This window comes from Carcharhinus amblyrhynchos, chromosome 1 (genome assembly GCF_965287045.1).
Source record: "Carcharhinus amblyrhynchos chromosome 1, sCarAmb.v2.hapA, whole genome shotgun sequence".
NCBI lineage: Eukaryota > Metazoa > Chordata > Chondrichthyes > Carcharhiniformes > Carcharhinidae > Carcharhinus > Carcharhinus amblyrhynchos.
Genome location: NC_137324.1, coordinates 90,606,297 through 90,628,697, shown reverse-complemented (window position 1 = coordinate 90,628,697; position 22,401 = coordinate 90,606,297). Strand labels below are relative to the sequence as shown.

At 41.4% G+C, this 22,401-nt stretch overlaps 1 protein-coding gene across 1 annotated transcript in view; it reads right to left on the bottom strand.

Moving 5' to 3' along the window:
- Positions 1-1,631: 1,631 nt before the first annotated feature.
- arap2 (ArfGAP with RhoGAP domain, ankyrin repeat and PH domain 2) overlaps positions 1,632-22,401 on the bottom strand; it is a 338,594-nt gene continuing 317,824 nt past the window's right edge. Inside the window, exons 30-33 of the mRNA XM_080189086.1 lie at positions 19,415-19,450; positions 16,253-16,316; positions 13,687-13,818; positions 1,632-4,113 (exon numbers count right to left, since the gene is read on the bottom strand). Of these exons, the coding sequence (XP_080045212.1) occupies positions 3,775-4,113; positions 13,687-13,818; positions 16,253-16,316; positions 19,415-19,450 (571 nt within the window). The 3' untranslated portion in view covers positions 1,632-3,774. The remainder of the gene's footprint in view (positions 4,114-13,686; positions 13,819-16,252; positions 16,317-19,414; positions 19,451-22,401) is intronic.

Here is a 22,401-nt window from a genome sequence, read left to right as displayed (position 1 = left end):
GAACAATTTCATATATGACATATTACAACTAGCAAGAACCATTGGGATTTCAGACTTGTTGTTTGCCTAATTTCCCACAGTACTATAACAAAAGTGCTTCATTGGCTGTAAAGTACTTCATGACTTGCAGTCATGAAAGGCGTTTTATATATATACGTAATTCCTTTATCCCAATTGACCAAATCCATTAAGTTCTATAACGCAAGTGATTTGAACTTCTGCAAACAAGGCAGCCATAAAAGCAGGCACTCTTGAAAGTTAAGGATGACGATCAAAAACAGCATTAATGGTACTGCAGATCTAATTTGCTTGAATAACAAATTTAATTTCCTGTCAAAAAGCTCAGATAGCTAAATGGTTGGCATGTCGTCCAGAATAATGCCAACAGTGCGGCTTCGATTCCTGTTTGGCTGAGGTAGACTTAGGACTTGTTTCCTTACCTGGCCCCGAAAGTGGAAGGCCACCAGTGATAAAACAATTGCCAAGCAAAAGGGCTCAGGACGAAGCAAGAGTAGATAATGAGTCTTCGGGCATAGCACACACAAGCCAACAAAATTAAATTATGAGCCAGAGACAACTACAATGAATCTTAGTCACATCAGCTTAAGACTGTCCAGATCCTTGTTTGAAGTAGTGAGTTATAAGGTTTCTAACACTGCTGTAGTTATGGCCAATTCAAAATCTATTGGCTTATCAATGACTGTTTTACAACTGATGCATTCATAAGGTGATAAATGGCAACATTTTGAAATAGAAACATTTACCTTTCTATGTTCTTCTCCAATTTTCTTGAGTACACATTAGGGACTGGCACCATTTCCAGCAAAGCAAATCTTTTGAGGGGATCAGTCACCAGATAAGACTGCGCACATTTTTAACTCTTTATTTTTAAAAAATACATATAGCATGTTTTACAAAGGAATACAGTGGGGAGGGGGAAGTAATGCCATTATAGGACACATTAAACATGCAATATTTCTTTACATGAACTTTATTAACATTTAATAATAGACAATAGGAAACAATCTTTGTGGTCCCAAGCTCAGCTGGTATAGAGAATAAACATCATTGTCTATTCCCAACATGAACAACTGCAGACAAACCAATAGTTATTCATGGATCAAAAGTTACTGAATTTTTAGGCTACATCTTCAGGGTGTCTTGGGAGCCCTTTAAAAACAATGGCTTAGTCGTGATTCTGGGATCCTTGGCCATTTCCCTGGGATTTCTGATTTTTAGGTGTAACTTTGGATAAAAATCCCAAACCCTACACTCTTGGCCTGACTGGTTCCATTGCAGGGATAGGCACATCCCAGTCTTCCGCAATTTTCATGAAATTGATCCAGGTTTCCAATGCTATGTGTTTCATGGCACTGCAGAGATATCATAAACGCTTCTCTGCATGACGGGACCATATGAAAGTTCAAAAGATTATCTGCATGCCTCATGGCCTCTCTGTGAGGAGGACTGTATGTAACTTCAAAAAGACATAGTCAAGTTGATGGAGTGGGCAGATAGGTGGCAGGTGAAGCTTGATGCAGAGAAGTGTGAGGTGATACATTTAGGTACGAAGAACATGGTGAGACGATGCAAAATAAAGGGTAAAATTCTTAAAGGTGTCCAGGTGTTTGTAGGTGTGCATAGATCATTTAAGGGGGCAGGACAGGCGGAGAGAGCAGTTAATAAACCATATAGTATTCTTGACTTTATTAATGGAGTATAAGGCCAAGGAAGATACGTTGACAAGACAATAGTTAGACCGTAGCTAGCTTATTGTGTAAGCTGCACTATAGGAAAGTTATGAATGCATTGGAGAGAGTGAGGCTTACAAGGATGGTTCCTTCAATTATGAGGAGAGATTGGACTGTTCACCTCAGAGGGAAGGTGGCTGAGAGAAGATTTGTTAGAGATGTTCAATGTCATGAGGGAGCTGGACAAAGTAGATAGAATGAAACTGTTCCTAACGAGAGGGCACAGATTTAAATAACATGCAAAAAAAAGTAAATATGATGAGAAAAACTTTTTCACGTGGGTGATTTGGGTCTGGAATGCACTGCTTGGAAGTGTAGTGGAGGCAGGTTCAATTATGGCAGTCAAGAAGGCATTAGATGATTGCTTGAACAGAAACAATATGCAGAATTACCAGGAAAAGGCAGGAGAACGGAACTAAACCATGATCCTCTGAGCTAAATGGCCTTCTTCTGCACTGTAACAATTCTGAGATAATGATTCATTTCCCCTATGCCAAGATATACCCTCTACCTATACCACCATGGTTTCATGCCCCTGTGCCAAGTTGTGGCAGTTCCATGCCTATTGGTTATATACAGTGTAGAGTGGGTCAATGAACCAGTTAGTGATAATACGATGTATAAAAAAAAGCTTTAAAAAGTCATTCATTCATACCTTTCCAGAATGTTAAAACATACGTTTTACTGCAAGGTCCTAGAAGTGTATATTTAAGTATCAATAGATGAAACTTCAAATACTTATTAAGTTCTCCAATGGATGTGTGAACTCTCAGTCAAGAATACATAATGAGACTTGGCTGGAGACCCAGAAGTCCATTAGTCTGTTAAAAAACCTGGGCCCCAAAGAAAATACTTGCTCTAACTCTCCGATCTCTAATGCCAATTGCACAATGTTATTTATGCTCAGTTAAAAGGTTTCAAGTAATTTTCATTTCAGTTATTGAAATCTTAAAGGGTCTGGATAACTGACACTTTTATTGCCATGTAGAAAAATAATTTAAAAAAAAAGTAGAAAGTTATGAATTAATCACTTTTTAAAGCTTCTATTAAATGCATCTTATTTTCATTATGGAGTTCATTTGTTCTGTAGTGTATAGTGAGTAGGTCAATGGGCATGGAATTGCCACAGATTTGCCATGGGGTGAAGGTGGGTGGATAGACATACCTTAGCATAGGGAGATGAGGGCTGTAGGGGTTATTTGGGGTGCATTCCTTGGCATTGGGGGTATAGAAGCTAAAGGCGGTTGGTGTGGGGTACATACTTCGAAATGGGGGCCATAGGGATTGCTAGAGGGGCAGAAGGCATGCGTGGAGGAGGCAGCAGGTGGCTGAAATGATACATGAGGAGTCTGTGGAGGTGAGAGGATGTGAAGCTGAGAGCTGGAGGACCTGTTTTTATGATAATTGGAAAGAGGACCCACACTCCCGATCCAGGCCCATTACATAGCCCACCTCTGCAACTAACAGCCCCTGAGGCTGCCTCCGAACCTTGTCCTGGGTCAGCTGACCTGAGTCCAGTCTGCATCTGTTTCCCCCACACGAAAATCCTGCTCTGGTGTGTGCTTTCATCAGAAGTGAGTGGGGGTTGAACCAGGAAATTTCCTCATTCCTGTTACCCACCAGGCCTTTATCTGGGAAACCATAGTACTTAAGATGCAGGATGCACAGCAACAATTCTTCCCAAATACCCTGACAAATCACACTGAACTTAGTTGCAAGTAGCAGACAATTCAACTTCAATATGAGGAGCGTTGAGGATAGTCTGTATAAAAATGTCCCATGTGCATGCCCAGAATTCTGAGTATTTCTTCTCATTCAAAGTAGTTTTAAAAATCAGGCAATTGGAATGGATCCAAGCTGTTGCTTAATAACATACATTAAATATGAAATGATGCAAATAGTCTAATGAAGTGATCCTTCTCATTTAGAAGTCTTATAAAGGAAAGTGTCTTTTATAATCCACATAAAATGTTCGCGATAAAGGATATAGCCATCCATATATTTTAACAGATGAGGGCTTTCTTTATTCATTCTTTACGAGCGGATTACTTTTTAGAAAAACCGTGTTCAGCTCCTGCATGAGCTGTGAATGTAGTTTTGTATCAGTTCCAAAAGCCATTTTACTAAGAGCGCCCTCTGTTTGACCAGGACACTGTGATCCTTGACAGCGTCTTAACTTTGTGTTGCTTTGTATTGTACTGGTTTGACCAGGGTGTAGAATGAGCCGATTTGGCTCCTGTTCATCGGCTGACGAAACCTCCGAGTGCTGTAGGCAGACAGCCAAGTGAGGAGATCTCCCTTGTGTCTCTCCACGAAGTGTCTGATGAAGGACATCATTCAACTTCAACTTCCTGCAGTCCTTCTGCAATGAGAAATTAATTGCTGAAAGGTGGGAATTTAATATGTTGGCAGAAACACAACTTCCCCAACTTAACAAAGAGTGAGGTCGCATTCTGTTAAAACTAGGATGTGACTGCACGTCAAATATTTTCATAGTTTATTAACACAGAACAATTACATTCCCATAGCCCCATAATTGTATTTTCCTTCAAGAATTTATGTATTTCTTCTTTGAATGTTACAACTGAATCTACTGACCCTTTCAGACAGTGCATTCCAGATCACAACATCTCGCTGTGTTAAGATGTTTCCTTGTGATGGCTAGGCTCTTTTGCCTACCACCTGGCAAATTTGACTCCACTGGTTACTGACCCTGTTGCACCTCAAAACCTCTGAATCTAAGGTGGAGGGCAGGGGGTGTCATTGTCAGGACCAGAAGATCCTGCTGGCAGGGGAACAACTGGAAAATCCCACCCAATATTGCTACTCCTTGATTCTTTACAGAATGTTTTTCGGCAGCATCTTCTCTAGTGAACACAGATGCAAAGTGGTCATTTAATACCCACACATGCCCTCTGTCTCCACAAAACACTCTCTTTTGGTCCTGAATTACCCCCAAACCTCCCTTAATTAGCTTTTTGGATTCTCTTTTATGTTAGCTATTACCCTTACTACAATGAAGAATGAAAGAGGACATGCCAGGAACAACACCAAACATACCTAAACTTGGTGAGGCTCCAACACAAGACTATCTGTGTGCCAAAAAGCATAAGAAGCAGGTAATAGAGTTGCACGATTCCACAACAAACAGATCAAATCTAAGCTCTGTGGTACTGCCACCTCCACTTGTGATTTGGTGGTGGACAATTAGTCTGCTTGGAGAAGACTTCACAAATATCCACATCCTCAGTGGAGGAACCCAGCACATCGGTGCAAAAAGCAAAACGCTGAAGCATTTGCAACAATCTTCAGCCAGAGGTGCTGAGTGGATGATCCATCTCGACTTCCTCCAGAGGTTCCCAGCATCACAGATATCAGTCTTCAGCCAACTTGTTTTGCTCCGCACGATAAAGGCACTGGATGCTGCAAAGGCAATGGGCCCTGACAACATTTCAGCAGTAGTACTGAAGACTTCTGCTTCAGGACTTGCTGTGCCCCAAGCCAAGCTCATCGATTACAGCAGCAACACTGGCATCTATCTATCTGGCAATGTGGAAAATTGCTCAGGCTTGTCCTGTGGACTAGAAACAGGACAAATCCAACCCGGCCAATTACCACCCCATAGGTCTACTCTTGGTCATTATGTAATGGAAAGGGGTCATCAACAGGCACTTGCTTATCAATAATTTACTCATGGATGCCAAGTTAGGGTTTTGCCATGGTCACTAAGCTTCTGACCTCTTTACAGCCTTGGTTCAAACAGGGACAAAAGAGCTGAACTCCAGAGGTGAGGTGAGACTGACAGCCCTTGACATCAAGGCAGCATTTGTCCAAGTATGGCAAACAGCCCTAGCGAAACTGGAGTCAATGGATATCGGGGAGAAACCCTCCACTGGTTGGGGCCATAGCTGGTACAAAAGAAGATGGTTGTGGAGATTGAAAGTCAATCTTCTAGTTCCAGGATATCTCTGTAGGAGTTCCTTAGAGTAGTGTCCTAGACCCAACCATCTTCAGCTGCTTCATCAATAACATTCCTTCCATCATAAGGTCAGAAGTGGAAATGTTCACCGATAATTGCACAATGTATAATTCGTGATTCCTCAGCATGTTCAAATGCAGCATGACCTGGACAATGCCCAGGCTTGAGCTGGCAAATGGCAAGTAACATAAATGCCACACAAGTGCCAGGCAATGAGCACCTTTATTTGATATTCAATGATACTACCATCACTGAATAGGCTGCTATCAAAAGCCAGGTGGTTACCATTGACCAGAAACACAATTGGATTAGACATATAAATACTGTAGCTACAGAAGAGCAGATCAAAGGCTAGGAATCCTACAGTAACTCACCCCCTGACTTTCCAGAACCTGTTCATCATCCATAAAACACAAATGAAGGGTGTAATGAAATACTCTCTACTTGCCTGGATGAGTGCAGGTCCAGCTACACGCAAGAAGTTTTACACCATCCAGGATAAAGCACCTGATTGGCAACCCTTCCCCAAACATTCATTCACTCCACTACTAACGAACAATGGCAGCAGTTTGTACGATCTACAAGATGCACTGCAGGAACTCATCATTGTTCCTTAGACAGCACAGTTCCAACTTAAGACTTCTACCATCTCAAAGGACAAGGGCAACCGACTCACGGGCACACAACCATCGGTTCTCTTCCAAGTCACTCACCACCCTGACTTGGAAATATATCGCCATTCCCTCACCATCACTGGGTCAAAATCCTGGAACACTCTCCCTAACAGCATTGTGGGTATATCTACAACACATGGACTGCAGTGGTTCAAGAAGGCAGCTCACCACCACCTTTTCAAGGGCAATTAGAGATGGGCAATAAATGATGACCTAGCCAGTGATGCCCACATCTTGTAATCAATAAATGTTCTCCCCTTTCCAGAACATGTTGTACTTCCTATATGTAATGAGCTCCAAACCAAGCTCTAATTTAAGGATTAAACAACATTTTGATAAGACTTTATGTTTCAATCACTTCAAATCTCTTAAACAGGCAATCAAGTCTTCAAAGTGAATTAAAATTAACATAGGTAAAGACTTAAGACACTTTATCAATTAGGACTGCCTTCAATTTCAATCAGCTTGTCTAGGTTCAGGTAGCAATTAACGGCATATATGACAAAAAGAAGCATAACACTGCAGATTGCATGGAATTACACTGACTTTACAGCACAGAAACAAGCCAATCAGCTTAATTCCTGCACAGGAGTTTATGCGCCATACGTGCCTTCTCCCATCATACGTCATCTTAGCTGACCAACATATTCTGCTATTCCAATCTCTTGGTGCTTCAAACCTGATACAAACATATAAAATTCTGGAATCTCTCAGCAAACCAGTCAGCATCTGTGCAGAAAATAAATGAGTTGATATTCAAATTTGGAGCCTTTGCCAAAGTTGCTCTATTTAATGCTTCAAGCCTGAACCGTTAATTGGTCTGCTCTCAACTATTATAGCCTTGTCAAAAGCCAGTAATCTTTGAGAAGATGGATACTTCACTTAAAAGAAAGCATGGAATGGACAAGTTGCCTTGACATAATACACTGCACGATGTCAGACGACTTACTTTGTGGTTTCTACGGAGATAAGGGATAACTCATGTCTCCAAAAAGTCATGAAGATGCTAACAATCTTGCTCAGTGTTAATAAATGTCCCTCCCCCTTTCAATTGAAGATACTTCAAATGACAATGACTGTTAGACTAGTTGGCCCCATGAAGATGGCAGAGGGGATCTCTGGCCTCCCTATGGCATGCTTCTTGCAGCAGGAGGTGGCATTCTGTTCACTGGTAGCTAAGAGGAGAGAGAAAAAAAAATACTGGCTTTGTTTTTGCTTGAACATCGAAGGCTGAGGGAGCGATCTGATAGAAGTTTACAAAATTATGAGAGGAATGGATCAAATGGATTGTTAGAGTCTTTTTCCCTGGGTAGGGATGTCAATTACTAGGGATTGATGGTAAAAAGGGGAAGTTTAAATGAGATGTGAGAAGCAAGTTTTTTTTACACAGAGGACGATAAGTGCCTGGAACGCGCTCCCAGAGGAGGTGGTTGAAGCAGATACAATAGTAACATTTAAGAGGCCTTTCGACAGATACATGAATAGGCAGGGATTGGAGCGATACGGACTGTGTAGAGGCAAAGGATTTTTGGTTTAGGAAGGTGTCATGTGTTGGTGCAGTCTTGTTGGCCAAAGGGCCTTTCCCTGTGCAGTACTGTTCTTTGTTCAATTCCTACCAACAGATTAATGGTATCAGTCACTTGCTACAATAATGTTACAGTTCCTGGAACGTTCTGTTCACCTCCGCTACTTCTCTTCATCGAGTAACGCACACTTCTATCTTTGGGAGAGCAGTAGACTGCTAGAGCGTATATTTCCCCAAAATAACATACCTCAGGATGTGGCTCACACATAACAGTTGCTTTTATACATCGCCATTAATCTCTGATGTGTTACTTCCCCATCACATAAATTGCTTTAATTTCAGTGGTCTACTTCCAATGGATTATTTCTTAAACCAGCACTTATTTTGACACCTGAGGGTGAACTTTGAAGAACATCATTGCTTTGACACTTTAGTTTTGCTGGTGTCCTTAAAATAGCACTTCTATTTTGTAGAAACAATGACCCCAATTTTAACTTTCTCCAAGCCAGCAAAAAAACTGGCATGTAAAGAAATGCGAGTCAAAACATTAAGCAATGAGCTCAGGTTTAGTGCTAAGTTTATGCCAGAACTGAATCACTTTTCTTGCAACTCAGCTAATCACCCATTAATGTATCCCACGCTTAGCTCTACATCTCTCCCTGCTCATCTGTATAAAAAGGGTAAGAACGAATTTCAACACTAATTCTTCCACTTGCAAAGAGTACTTTGCTTACTCGGGATTTGCATGGCTCGGCTGCTAAAATTTGAATGGATGAGCAGGAGAATAACAGAAATTCTCCTTGGTTAGTCAACATATTTTACATCTGTGGCATCAGTGTTTGCTATGTGCAAATGTTGTGTCACAGTAAAAAAGTTGTGGAAAAAGCACAAAGAACATCATTCATTTGAAACCAACAGAAAAACCTCCTCAGTAACAAAATTCAGGAATCTTGGGCTGCTGGATTACATCCCCGCAACTGAAACACACGGTCCGAGGTGCTGCTGATATTGAAATGGGGAAGGAGGAGAGTAAATGGCTGACTACTGAATGCTCCTTGGGGAGCATTCTTGGCTATCCTCCGTCCACATTCGGTAACTTCCTTTGGTGATACAGAACTTGAGTATTGCTGAAAAAAGATATGCTGTTCAAGCTTTTTGTCTTGCACTCATCAGGACAGTTTGCAAGAGTACCAATAGTCAATGGAAAAACAATTCTAACTGCGTGAGTTGGCAAGTGGGTTGTGGTAGAGGCATTGTCAAGGAGAATGCATCAGGGAATAGTTAACTGCCAAGTTTTGTTGAATTCAAACCAGGTAGGTTGACCGCTCAAGGCAAGGCTCATGCTTGCAAAACTCAAAACCTAGAGCAGAATTTTATGAGAAAAATTCTAAGTGTCCAGCTAGAGTGTCATAGAGTCATAGAGGTTTACAGCATGGAAGCAGGCCTTTCGGCCCAACATGTCTATGTCGCCTTTTTTTTTAAAACCCCTAAGCTAATCCCAATTGCATTTGGCCCATATCCCTCTATACCCATCGTACCCATCTAACTATCTAAATGCTTTTTAAAAGATAAAATTATACCCGCCTCTACAGCTATCTCTGGTAGCTTGTTCCAGACACGCATCACCCTGTGTGTGAAAAAATTACCTTCTGGACACTTTTGTATCTCTCCCCTCTCACCTTAAATCTATGTCCTCTAGTTTTAGACTCCCCTACCTTTGGGAAAAGATATTAACTATCTACCTTGTCTATGCCTTGGGGTCCTTATGCATGAGTCGCAAAAACCCAGCTTGCAGGTGCAGCAGGTGGTCAGGAAGGCGAATGGGATGCTGGCCTTCATAGCAAGGGGGATTGAATATAAAAGTAGGGAGGTCTTGCTGCGGCTGTATAGGGCATTGGTGAGGCCGCAGCTGGAGTACTGTGTGCAGTTTTGGGTGCCGTACTTACGCAAGGATATTTTGGCCTTGGAGGGAGTGCAGAGGAGGTTTACTAGGCTGATGCCGGAGTTGAGGAGGTTGAGCTATGAGGAGAGGCTGAATAAACTAGGCTTGTACTCGTTAGAGTTTAGAAGAATGAGGGGAGATCTCATTGAGACATATAAGATGATGAATGGGATGGATAGGATAGAGGTGGAGAGACTCTTCCCGCTCAGAAAGGATAGTAGGACTAGGGGGCACAGCCTCAAGATAAAGGGGGGGCGGTTTAGAACGGAGTTGAGGAGGAACTTCTTCACTTCTCTGCCCGTTGAAGTGGTGGAGGCTACCTCGCTAAATATTTTTAAGACGCGGGTTGATGGGTTTTTGATAAGAGAGGGGATTAAGGGTTATGGGGAGAGGGCGGGAATGTGGAACTGAGCCACGACAGATCAGCCATGATCTTATTGAAAGGCGGGGCAGGCTCGAAGGGCTAGATGGCCTATTCCTGCTCCTATTTCTTATGTTCTTATTATTTTATAGACCTCTGTAAGGTCACCCTGAAGCCTCCTACGCTCCAGAGAAAAATGTCCCAGTCTATTCAGCCTCTCCTTATAACTCAGTCCATCAAGTCCCGGTAGCATCCTAGTGAACCTTTTCTGCACTCTTTCTAGTTTAATAATATCTTTTCTATAATAGGATGACCAGAATTGCACACAGTATTTCAAGTGTGACCTTACCAACATCTTGTACAACTTCAACAAGATGTTGAGAAGGTGAGAGGGCATGGGATCCAAGGGCCTTTGGCCTTGTGGATCCAGAACTGGCTTGCCTGCAGAAGGCAGGGAGTGGTTGTGGATGGGTCTTTTTTGGCATGGAGGTCAGTCACCAGTGGAGTGCCCCAGGGATCTGTTCTAGGACCCTTGCTGTTTGTCATTTTCATAAATGACCTGGATGAGGAAGTGGAGGGATGGGTAAGTAAGTTCGCTGATGACACGAAGGTCGGTGGTGTTGTGGATGGTCTGGAAGGATGTCAAAAGTTGCAGCAGGACATAAATAGGATGCAGGACTGGGCGGAGAAGTGGCAGATGGACTTCAACGCGGATAAATGTGTAGTCGTCCATTTTGGCAGAACCAACGGGATGAACGAGTACACTATCAAGGGCAGGAGTCTTAGTAGTGTTGAAGAGCAGAAGGATCTTGGGGTCCGGGTCCACAGGACTCTTAAATCGGCCTCGCAGGTGGAGGATGTGGTCAAGAAGGCGTATGGTGTACTGGCCTTCATTAATCGAGGGATTGAGTTTAGGAATCAGGAGGTAATGCTGCAACTTTATAAGGCCCTAGTCAGGCCTCATTTGGAGTACTGTGCGCAGTTCTGGTCGCCTCACTATAGGAAAGATGTAGAAGCTATTGAAAGGGTACAGAGGAGATTTACAAGGATGTTGCCTGGACTGGGAGGCATGCCTTATGAAGTTAGGCTGAGGGAGCTGGGACTCTTCTCCCTGGAGAGATGAAGGTTGAGAGGCGACCTGATAGAAGTTTATAAAATGTTGAGAGGAATAGATAGGGTGGATTCTCAGAGGCTATTTCCCCGGGTTGAAATGGTCGCTACAAGAGGACACAGTTTTAAGGTGCGGGGAGGAAAGTACAGAAGTGATGTTAGGGGTAAGTTTTTCACTCAGAGGGTGGTGAGTGAATGGAATCGGCTGCCGTCAGTGGTGGTGGAGGCGAACTCGCTGGGGTCTTTTAAAAGACTTCTGGATGAGTATATGGGGTTTAATGGGATTGGGGGTTATAGATAGGTCTATAGATTGGTAGGTGTTGATGTGATCGGCACAACTCGTGGGCCGAAGGGCCTGTTTGTGCTGTAGTGTTCTATGTTCTATGTTCCAACTCCTGTATTCAATGTTCTGACCGATGAAACCAAGCATGCTGAATGCCTTCTTCACCACTCTGTCCACCTGTGATTTCGCTTTCAAGAAGCTATGAACATGTATCCCTGTTACTCTCCCCAACGCCCTACCATTAACTGAGTAAGTCCTGCCCTGGTTCAATCTACCAAAATGCATCACCTCGCATTTGTCTAAATTAAATTCCATCTGCCATTCGTCAGCCCACTGGCCCAATTGATCAAGAGAAAATGGGAGAGTTGCAGATCCGTTTTTTGGGTGAGTTTTTTTGCCCAATCTTGTGCACATAATGCATGAAAATTGGGCTAGACTGTTTCTAGCTATTACAGGCAGTTGGCTTAATTCACCAGCCACCAGCAGAGGGAGCTATTGGTGAAGCCATAAAACAAGTGAGCCTGGATGATTGAGCACCAGGCTCACGAAAGACATGCAAATGAACACAAATGTATTTGAATAAATTATTCAGTCTCTTGCTAGAAATAGGTGAGAGGCTGAGTTCACTAGAAATTCGGTTCTGGTAAGGTCGTGAGAGCCGAGAAATCGGGCGCCCATCGATGGGTGGGGTAAAGCAGTAAAATTTTGCCCATAGTGTTTGACATTAAATGTGATTTTGCAATTGGACAACACATGTTAAACAAGCCTGATTATGTTAAGAATTACACTGAAAACCAATATAAGATTATCATTTGGGTTTGCAGTGTGGCTCATTTACGCATGCCAGAAGCTACACATACTCACACTGTCCTTTGCAGACTGATGGAACATGTCCTTCTTCAACAAGACAAAATCTTGGGGGACATCCATTCGCTGGTTCATTCCCCATGGCAATGCCTTAACCAGAGTCGACTGGCCTGGTTTTCATTTGAACAAGAAGTTGGCAGTTAACTGTTCCTGGGCATTCTACATGACAACGTCTCTACCAATTAGTGTCCACTTGCCACCCATTCAGCACTCTTCCCAAGTAATATAAATTGTTATTCCTTTTACTATGGTACTCTTGTGAACTGTTCTGATGATAATTGTAAAATGAAAAGCTTTGACAGCATATCTCTTTTTAAACTTTATTGAAATTACTTATTTTATTGGTTGCAGCTTAATAGACTTTTTTTTTCAAGGACTTTTTTTTTTCTTTTTTTGTTCAAGGACTGTCTGTTAAGCATGAGAAAGGCCTGTTTATACCAAATAGACTAATCTCGCTCCATATGTTATGCACTCTATTTGCAGACTGGATAGTACTGACATGTTTTTGAGGGATGCGCATTACAAGCCAATTTTCTGGTCTTTACCAATATGGTGGCATTTCCAAAATGATTCCTTCTCACAATATTGGAGACTTAGAAGGCCATTTGATACCTAATGGTCAAATTTCTGGATCAAAATATCTTATTGACAGGTGGTCAGACTAATATTCAACTTTAGCACACCTTTGCAATTCCATCCAAACGTAGAGAAAAAATGCCAGTCTGAACTCAGATTAATCTTATTGATCAGAAACTAATTAATTTAAAATGTTTGAAGCAATTACATCTTCCAGTCTTAAAGCAACACATATAAAGTGCAGCAACAACTAACATATTGTCGAAAACAATTTGATGCACTGACATATTCATAAAATGAATACAAAACTTCTTTCGCACCTGATGTGTAAATGCTCCATTTATAACATAAAACTGTCCAGAAAATCTAATGGACCACTGAGCCTTTGGTATCACAGGTTGCACAATAGTCAGCGAGCATACTTTGTCACGGTGGGAATGAATATCCAGTGGTATGAGGGGCCTTGCAATGCTATCTTTATTGGGTGCGGGATTCAGATCCCTGAGATATAGTATCGCATTTCCATGCCATGCAAAGTCAAGATCACGTTGCATTAAGTTGAAGTAACATCCCCATGTGAACTGTGCCAAGTAGAACCATCTCTGGCAAACAACTTACTTGTATGTGTTCCATTTTTCTTCCATCAATCTTTTTTTGGGCTGTAGTTAAACGCATGCTCCCAAGCTTTGCACTTAGCACTGCTGACGAAATATGTAACTGTGCATCTAGTCGCCAAAGATCACCTTCATGCTGAACAACAAGCAAGTACTTTTTCATCAATGAAAAACAATTCTATTAATTTTTGCAATTTCATATCAATAGAATTACAAAGTCATGAATTAAAAACTAATGCCTGTTTTTTTCAGACTAAAACCAGAGTTCTTGCTCAACAAATTCAATTTTCTTTCATAAATTGTGGAAAACAAGTTTCTGCAGTCACAAAATGATGATAACATTCCTTCAGTGAGTTAATGTTTCAGTTTTATCAGATATTTCTGTTTCTTAAAATATTACACAATACGTTACTAACATCTGAGACTTTCAATTTCCATTGTGGTGCGATGAATCATGATGTCCACCAGCTTTTTAGTCACTGTATAAAATTCCATTAAAGGTTGGAACTATCCAATCATTTTTGAAATGATTTGCAACAAGTCACCTTCAGTTCATTTTCCAGCCTATTCTGCGCACTGTATGTCCTGGTCAAAGCTATCAGAGGATATTGACTACGGCAGTGCCCTTTAACTGTCCTTAAAGTTTGTAGTGTTGGATTATGATTGATCCCAACATCTTTCTTCTATGCCCATCCTCAGTTGGTCCTGCCTCAAAGTGACTCGTGTGTTCAGTAATAGCACACAGTCCCAAAGTTTCCCAAGGATAGATCATTACCCTTCATCTACACATTGTCCCTTGATAAAGGCGTAAGATGCTTTATGCATTCTAACATCACATGCTTAAGCTTCTCCGTCACTTTGCCAGGCCCCATGATCACCTCTATGCTACAAGGTAGACTGCCTGAAGTCTGGACAAACTAAAATTTCCACATTAAATATTAGGACCAATTTTGTTGGTTTCACCTTCTGCCAACAACTCTGTCCTCTTGTTATTAACTTCATTTTCCCTGCACAGAGAATTTCTGCTAGCACAGGGTGAACCACGTGACACATTACCTCAATAATTTGTTTGACCCAGATCTGAAGATCAGATCATACATCCTTATCTTCTAAAATGACAGATTAATTCCATCTCGAAAACATTGCTTACCGCAGTCCTATTGCTGCTAAAGCCTTACTTGACAGATTTGAATAATTGGCAAGGGAGATATGGGGAGAGACTTTCTTGTGAAGTATGTGGTTGGGATCTGAAATGTGCAGCCTGGGAGTGTGAAGGAGGCAGATTCCATCAAGGCATTTAAGAGGGAGTTGGATTATTATCTGAAAGGAAAGAACGTGCAGAGCTATGGAGAGAAGAAGGAAGTGTGGCACTGAGTAAATTGGACCTTCAAAGAGCCAACACAGCCACAACAGGTTGAATGAACTCCTTCTATGATATAAGCATTCCATGATTTCTTCTATTTACCCAAGTCTCTCCATCTTTTTCCTTCCTTCCTAACCTTTAAAAGCCTTCCCAAAATCCACCACTGCCAAGCTATTGGCCATCAGACCTCACTACCCTGCAAAGTGTCAGCACCTGCTTCTTTTACCATGATGTTGTATATTCCTGCAACTGTTTGAATGAGATTTGCATGGCATTAGTCTGTTTTCCTCTGCTGTATCTTGGACTGTTTTGAGAGACAAACTAAATGAATATATACATGCATCCTGAGTACAATAGTCATTTTTTTGGTAATAGGTATGCAACTACTCTGCAAACTTGTCAATAAGGCCAGAACAAAACTTCTAATGAGCTGCCCTTCAAAGATTGTCTATGACCTCTGAACTCATCCATCTGTGGTAAAACCTCTTGTCATTTTTGACCGATCTTGTCAGGATTTAGTGCCTGTTTCTATAGAAACTATACAATTTACAATCCACTTAAGTCCATAGTTTAAAAATGATGAAAGATTTAAAACCAAAAACACAAGGATGCTTCATATTTTTCTCGCCAATTCTCTTGCTCAGACTGGCTGCTCCACGAGTGCATAATTGAAAGGATATTGCATTTTCGCTTACTGAAGTAAAACTCAACATGATTAAAAAATATACTTCATCTTTGCCAATTATTCAAGTTTCCAGTGCTGCTTTCTGCTGATGAAAAAAATATTGACCAGATTCATGTAAAAAAAAAATTGAATATAAAAGATTTACATAGTCTTCATGGTAAAGAATGAAGTCAGTGTCTCTTGTTTTTAGGAGCCCAGAGCAAGTAGTATGGTGCAACTTTGAAGTAACCACAAGTATCAAGCTTTAGTGTCCTCAATTAATAATTCCTTGATAGTATGAGATAATAATATCCAATAACAATTATAAAATTTGCTTCAACAGTTGTTGCTAGAAGCTGCTTATGTAAAGCACTGCAAGTATTGTGACATTGAATTTTATTCTAATTCTATGAACATTATTTATAAGCTTTTATATTCAAATACATATGGTGTATGTTAAAGTTGTACAAGAAAATGGCAATGACAAATAATAGATTGGTAAATGATTCAGAAATGTTAGCAATATAAATTAGGCTCTCTTACCTGTGCATTGAGCAAACTAGCTAACCATTCTAAATGTGCATCTTCCTTATCACAGCACAAGTACCTGTAGATTAATACATATTTTGCAAATCAGTATAACGCACTCAATTACAGTGCTCATGTAGAAATTATAATTAGAAAATAATCGAGTCCGAAGGAATCTATTTGTTCTATTGCACCTGCTCCCATCCTGGTGGGAGCTACTTACTCTAATCCCCATTTCCCTGTCCTTTTCTTATAATAAAGCAATATAGGAGCACGACTGAGTTATTCAGCCCCTCGGGCTTATTCTGCTGTTCAATTAAATCATAGCTGATCCAAATCTTATCTGCATTTACTTGCCTTAATTCCATTTCCACTTACACGCTTGCTTAACAAAAAGCCAACAATACCAGTTTTTCAATTCACCTAGCCTCAACGGCTTTTTTGAGATAGCGTTCCAGACTTCTACTACTCATTGTGTAAAGAAGTGCTTCCTGATATCAATCCGAATGGTCTGGCTCTAAGTTTAAGGTCATTCCTCCTTGCTCTGGACTCCTTTATCTATTTTCAATATTTACCCTATCAAATCTATTAATAATCTTAACCATCTCAATTCTATATGTCTGAACTCCAAATGCCTCATCCCTTGGCTTTGCATCATGCCCGATGGGTAGTGCCAAGGTGTCCCCTGGGCATTGATACTTTGCCCCTTGGGCAATGCCAGGGAACATAAGAACATAAGAAATAGGAGCAGGAGTAGGCCATCTAGCCCCTCGAGCCTGCCCCGCCATTCAATAAGATCATGGCTGATCTGTCGTGGCTCAGTTCCACATTCCCACCCTCTCCCCATAACCCTTAATCCCCTTGCCTATCAAAAACCTATCAACCCGCAACTTAAAAATATTGAGCGAGGCAGCCTCCACCACTTCAACGGGCAGAGAATTCCAGAGATTCACCACCCTTTGAGTGAAGAAGTTCCTCCTCAACTCCGTTCTAAATCGCCCCCCCTTTATCTTGAGGCTGTGCCCCCTAGTCCTACTGTCCTTTCTGAGCGGGAAGAGCCTCTCCACCTCTATCCTATCCATCCCATTCATCATCTTATATGTCTCAATGAGATCTCCCCTCATTCTTCTAAACTCTAACGAGTACAAGCCTAGTTTATTCAGCCTCTCCTCATAGTTCAACCCCCTCAACTCCGGAATCAGCCTAGTAAACCTCCTCTGCACTCCCTCCAAGGCCAAAATATCCTTGCGTAAGTGCGGTGACCAAAACTGCACACAGTACTCCAGCTGCGGCCTCACCAGTGCCCTATACAGCTGCAGCAAGACCAGGCTGTACTGCCAGAGTGCCAATTGCCTGCCGCCCATCCTTCAGGGGTCACCAATTGTCCCCCTTCACTCCAGCAGGGTCTGGTTGCTAGTTCCCTGAAAGTGGGGACTACTGCAATCCCCTCTGCAGTGAAATACTCTGGTGGGGTAGGAGGTGCCAAACATATTTAAATAATATATAATGACCACATAAATGGTCTTTGCACCTCCCTGCTGATTTCTGGCACGGGGCAGACGCTGCCAGAAATTTGGCGTTGGGAGACACAAGCGGGACATGAACTTGCATGTGAACACCACAAATCGGCCAGTGCAAGAATTTCCCAGCCCGCTGCACCAGCCTTGGAATACATAACTGCTATCCCTACACTCTGTTTTGTGCCTCTGAAGCCATCAAAAGGTTGCCCCCAATTCCATGTGCTTCCCAACTTCTTGCGTGGAACGTAAATTCAATTAGATTTTAAACATGACTTACTTTATTCCTAATGACAACATCTAGCAACTTCCCTAAAACTGATTTGTTTCCTGATTTACCTCTCTCGTCCTTCCTAAACGACGGTGTAACACAGGCAGTTTTCCAATCCAAGGGGACAGACAATTCCTGAACCAAGAGCATTTTGAAAGATCCTGATTAAAGCATCTAAACTTTCCTCAACTATTTGTTTAAATACCCTGGGGCAGAAACTATCAGATCCTGGCAATTTGTCTATTGTCCTTCTCATTATTTTTATCATTATCACATTTTCCCTTGCAAAAGATCTAGGTAATTCTTCCCTTCATACATGTATTCATACATGTATACATGCATTTCCTTGTATCTCTTGGTACTTTCCCCATCTTAGCTACTGTGCCAACTGAAACAATGCAATTGTTTAGCAAGTCTACCATTTCCATCCATTCAATAACCTTCAATGTTTTTCCTCAAACATGAACTTCCGACCAAAATGCTGGGACTGACTGAATTTCAATGCGTACTTGCGGCAAACCACCGTAATAACTGCATGTTTAAATCCAACCCTTTCTTTTATGCTTAATATAGATCCTGCGTTTATACGTTCTTGTTACTGATGTCCTGACATCATAATACAAACAATGGAGTTCTACACATTTTTCAAAACTGTAGTACATAATAAAAAGCACCATTTCCCACTGCGGGGATATGTTTCTAAATCTGACAGCTTTCTCAAAATAAGTGATTTTAATCAAATCGAAAAATCTTTCATTTATCATAATCATAGATCATAGAATCCTACAGTACAGAAGGAGGCCATTCGGCAAATCGAGTCTGCACTGACCACAATCCCACCCAGGCCCTATCCCCTCATACATTTACCCTAGCTAGTCTGCCTGATACTAAGGGGCAATTTACCATGACCAATCCACGTAACCCGCACATCTTTGAACTGTGGGAGGAAACCAGAGCACCCAGAGGAAACCCACACAGACACAGAAGACTGTGCAAACTCCACACAGAGTATGACCCAAGCCGGGAATTGAATTGATGCTGTGAGGCAGCAGTGCTAACCACTGTGCCACCGTGCCGCCCAATATAATTGATGTTATAACAAAAAAAGTTCTAAAATCCTTCTGATGAAATGACTTGCTTAGCCTGTCAAACTAACCATTTAATTCCTTTGCACAATCCTTACAACCCTTTTCCTTTCTTCTTTTATTCTGCCTTTTCACATCAGTAACCCTTTGCAAATTGAATATGGTGAGAGGATCTCACATGTAACATCTTATATTCTTCATCATACCATTATTTTACTTTGCTGCTCAGCAATCTGATTAGTGCAAATACTTCAAATGTAGCACATTAAAACTAATTTGGACAGGATCTAATTTCACAACTTACCACTGCTGTTTCTCTGAGTAAAGTGTAAAGCCCAAGCTGTGTAATAGAGAAAAGAACATGTTAACAGGCAATTCTTGCTCATTCTTCAGAAGGTAATGAACAGGGGAAGCACTTTATCACGAGCCAACATTAGTGGAAGCAAAAATGCAATAAACAAGGGAAGAATTGAACATCCCAATGGTGCCATTTACAAGCAAGTATTGCACAGGCCAATAAACAGGGAACCATCTTCCAATCAATTTGAAAGGAATGAAAAACTTAAAAGTGCAAATCAGCAGATAGAGTATCTAAAATTAATTAAACATCCTGCAGACCAGAACTCACTGTTATTTGTTGTATCTACCAGGCTAATGGTTATTTAAGCGATTATCAGAGCCTCACTTAAGTTGGACTGATTGCACGTTCTATTATAACCAAATAACTTAGCTCAGTTAATGGTCACTTTTACCTGATTGATAAAACTATAATCCATTTCAGTACATTATCTAAAACTGTTTTCAGGTTAATCCCCTTGAAAGTCTGAACAATTTGACTGGAGCAGGTTTAAACCCATTATAAATCAGGAACAAGTATTAACCCAGCTTCATAACATGGAGGCATTAAGATATAACGTAGATAACATAAATGATTTTTTACACTTAGAATTATTATTAAAAGAGATGATTAGAGAAGACAACTTTTCAGAAACAGAATCAGCGAATACAAATGATATATACCAAGGCTTAGAAAAAGCCAAACATGGTTATACATCAACAATCTATATTATTATATAGATAATAATGCCTCTATGCAGAAAAATGCTCCTTGGTACTTATACAGATGCAAAACTGGACATGAACAGATGTCAAAATAAACAAAAATATGTTGGGAGGTGTGATCAAAAGCTTGGGGTTTGAAGAAAAATCTTAAAGGAGGGAAGAGAGATGTAAAAGATGGAAGCATTAAGGGAAAAAGTTCCAGAATATGGGGCCTAAACAGATAAAGGATCAGTTGTTTATAGTTGAGTGAAGGGAGAGATTCATAAAATGGCTAAATGGGATTGGGCTAAAAGAATTTACAAAGATGGGGAGGAATGTGCCTATGACAATATTTAACCACATAGATAGGAATTTTAAATTGAGACATTAAGGAGCAACCAAGTTAGATCAACAGGACAAAAGCAAAATAGTGCAGATGCTGGAATCTGAAACAAGAACAGAAAATGCTGGAAAATCTCAGCAGATCTGACAGCATCTGTGGAAAGAGAATACAGCCAATGTTTCGAGTCTAGATGACCCTTCGTCAGAAAAGATTTATACTATGGGATGGCTGTAATGGGACAAAGGGGATCAATCACACATTCTGATCACTTAATGGACACCTTTAGCACCTCAGCCTTCATCATCTTCATTTACATTCCCTTTATCCAATTACAGTTCTTGTCGGAACCTGCCAGTCTGGCCTGGGTGATAACACAGTCCCGTTTTCCCTTTGTCAGGGCCACCCCTCCTGTCTGATACTGCTGGGACGAGAGCCACCAGCTATTCAACTGCTCAAGCGTTCTGAAATGGGACACCCTCGCAATATAGGGAATAGAACCTCATCTTAAGACAGTTGACGCTGCTCTCAGCATTAAGTTGGTAAGGGGCAGCCATCACTACGGTGGGTAGTCTTATCACTGATTTTTTTGGTTGGGTGGTTGGTGTCCACTGTGCCCTGTAAAATCCAGCGTGAGGAACAGTTACAGCGGAGAAAGTGGTAATTTAGCTGTTTCTGCAAGAACAACTCCGCAAATCCCTGTCCCCTGTCTTTTCCTTATAGCCTTGCAATTTTATTTTTCCTCTTACAAAATTCACTTTTGAAAGTCACAGAAGAACTGCCTCCACCACATTTTCATAGAACACTCCAGATCCTAACCACTTGCTGCATAGAAATATTTTTCATTATAGCGCTGATTTTTTTTTTGCCAATCACCTTAAATCGATGCTTCTGCCAAAGGAAACAGCCCCCCTCATAATTTTGAATAACTCTGGCAAATCTCTTCTCAATTGCCTCTTCTCTCAAGACAACCACCTCAGTTTCCCCAATCTATCCACATAACTGAATCCACGTCTTTGGAACTGTTCTCAGAAATCCTTTCTGCACCCACCACTCTTTTGCCTTTATATTCATTAGAGATCAAAGAAATCATAGAAACCTCGCCCATTGAGTCTGCACCAACCACAATCCCACCTAGGTCCTATCCCCATCTCCCTACATAGTTACTCACTAATCCCTCTAACCTACGCATCTGAGGACACTAAGGGGCAATTTTAGCATGGCCAATCAACCTAACCCGTACATCTTTGGACTGTGGGAGGAAACCGGAGCACCCAGAGGAAACCCACGCAGGAGAATGTGCAAACTCCACACAGACAGTGGCCCAAGCTGGGAATTGAACCCAGGTCCCTGGAGCTGTGAAGCAGCAGTGCTAATCACTGTGCTAACCATTCTTCCCAAAGTGTGATGTCCAGAATTGGGCACAAAATTCCACTTGAAACAGAACCAGTGTTTTATAATTGTTCATCATAATGATCTCGCTTTTGTAATCGATAGCTGGAATTTTCCTGCTGACAGATCTTCCAGTTCCTCAGAAGTCAACAAAAATTTGAATAGCTCCACCATAGGGGAGCCCAGCAGAGCTGGAAAATCCCAGCTCCCAGCCTACATTTCTATTTATAAAGCCCTGGATCTCATACTCCATCTTCAATAATGTGAGTAGATATAACCCAGCTCTCTCTGTTGCTGCACCTGCTTTAACGTTGTTCGCCGCAATCATTAAGGTAGGCGGTCTTAACACTGACGTTTTCACTGGATGGGTGACTCCCACTGTGCCCTGCAAAATCCAGCCTAAGGAACAGTTACAGTCCAGAAGAATGGTCATTCAGTTGGCTCACCATAAGAGCAATTCCACTAATCCCACTCCCTGTTCTTTCCTTGCAGCCCCGCAATTTCGTTCTCTTACAAAA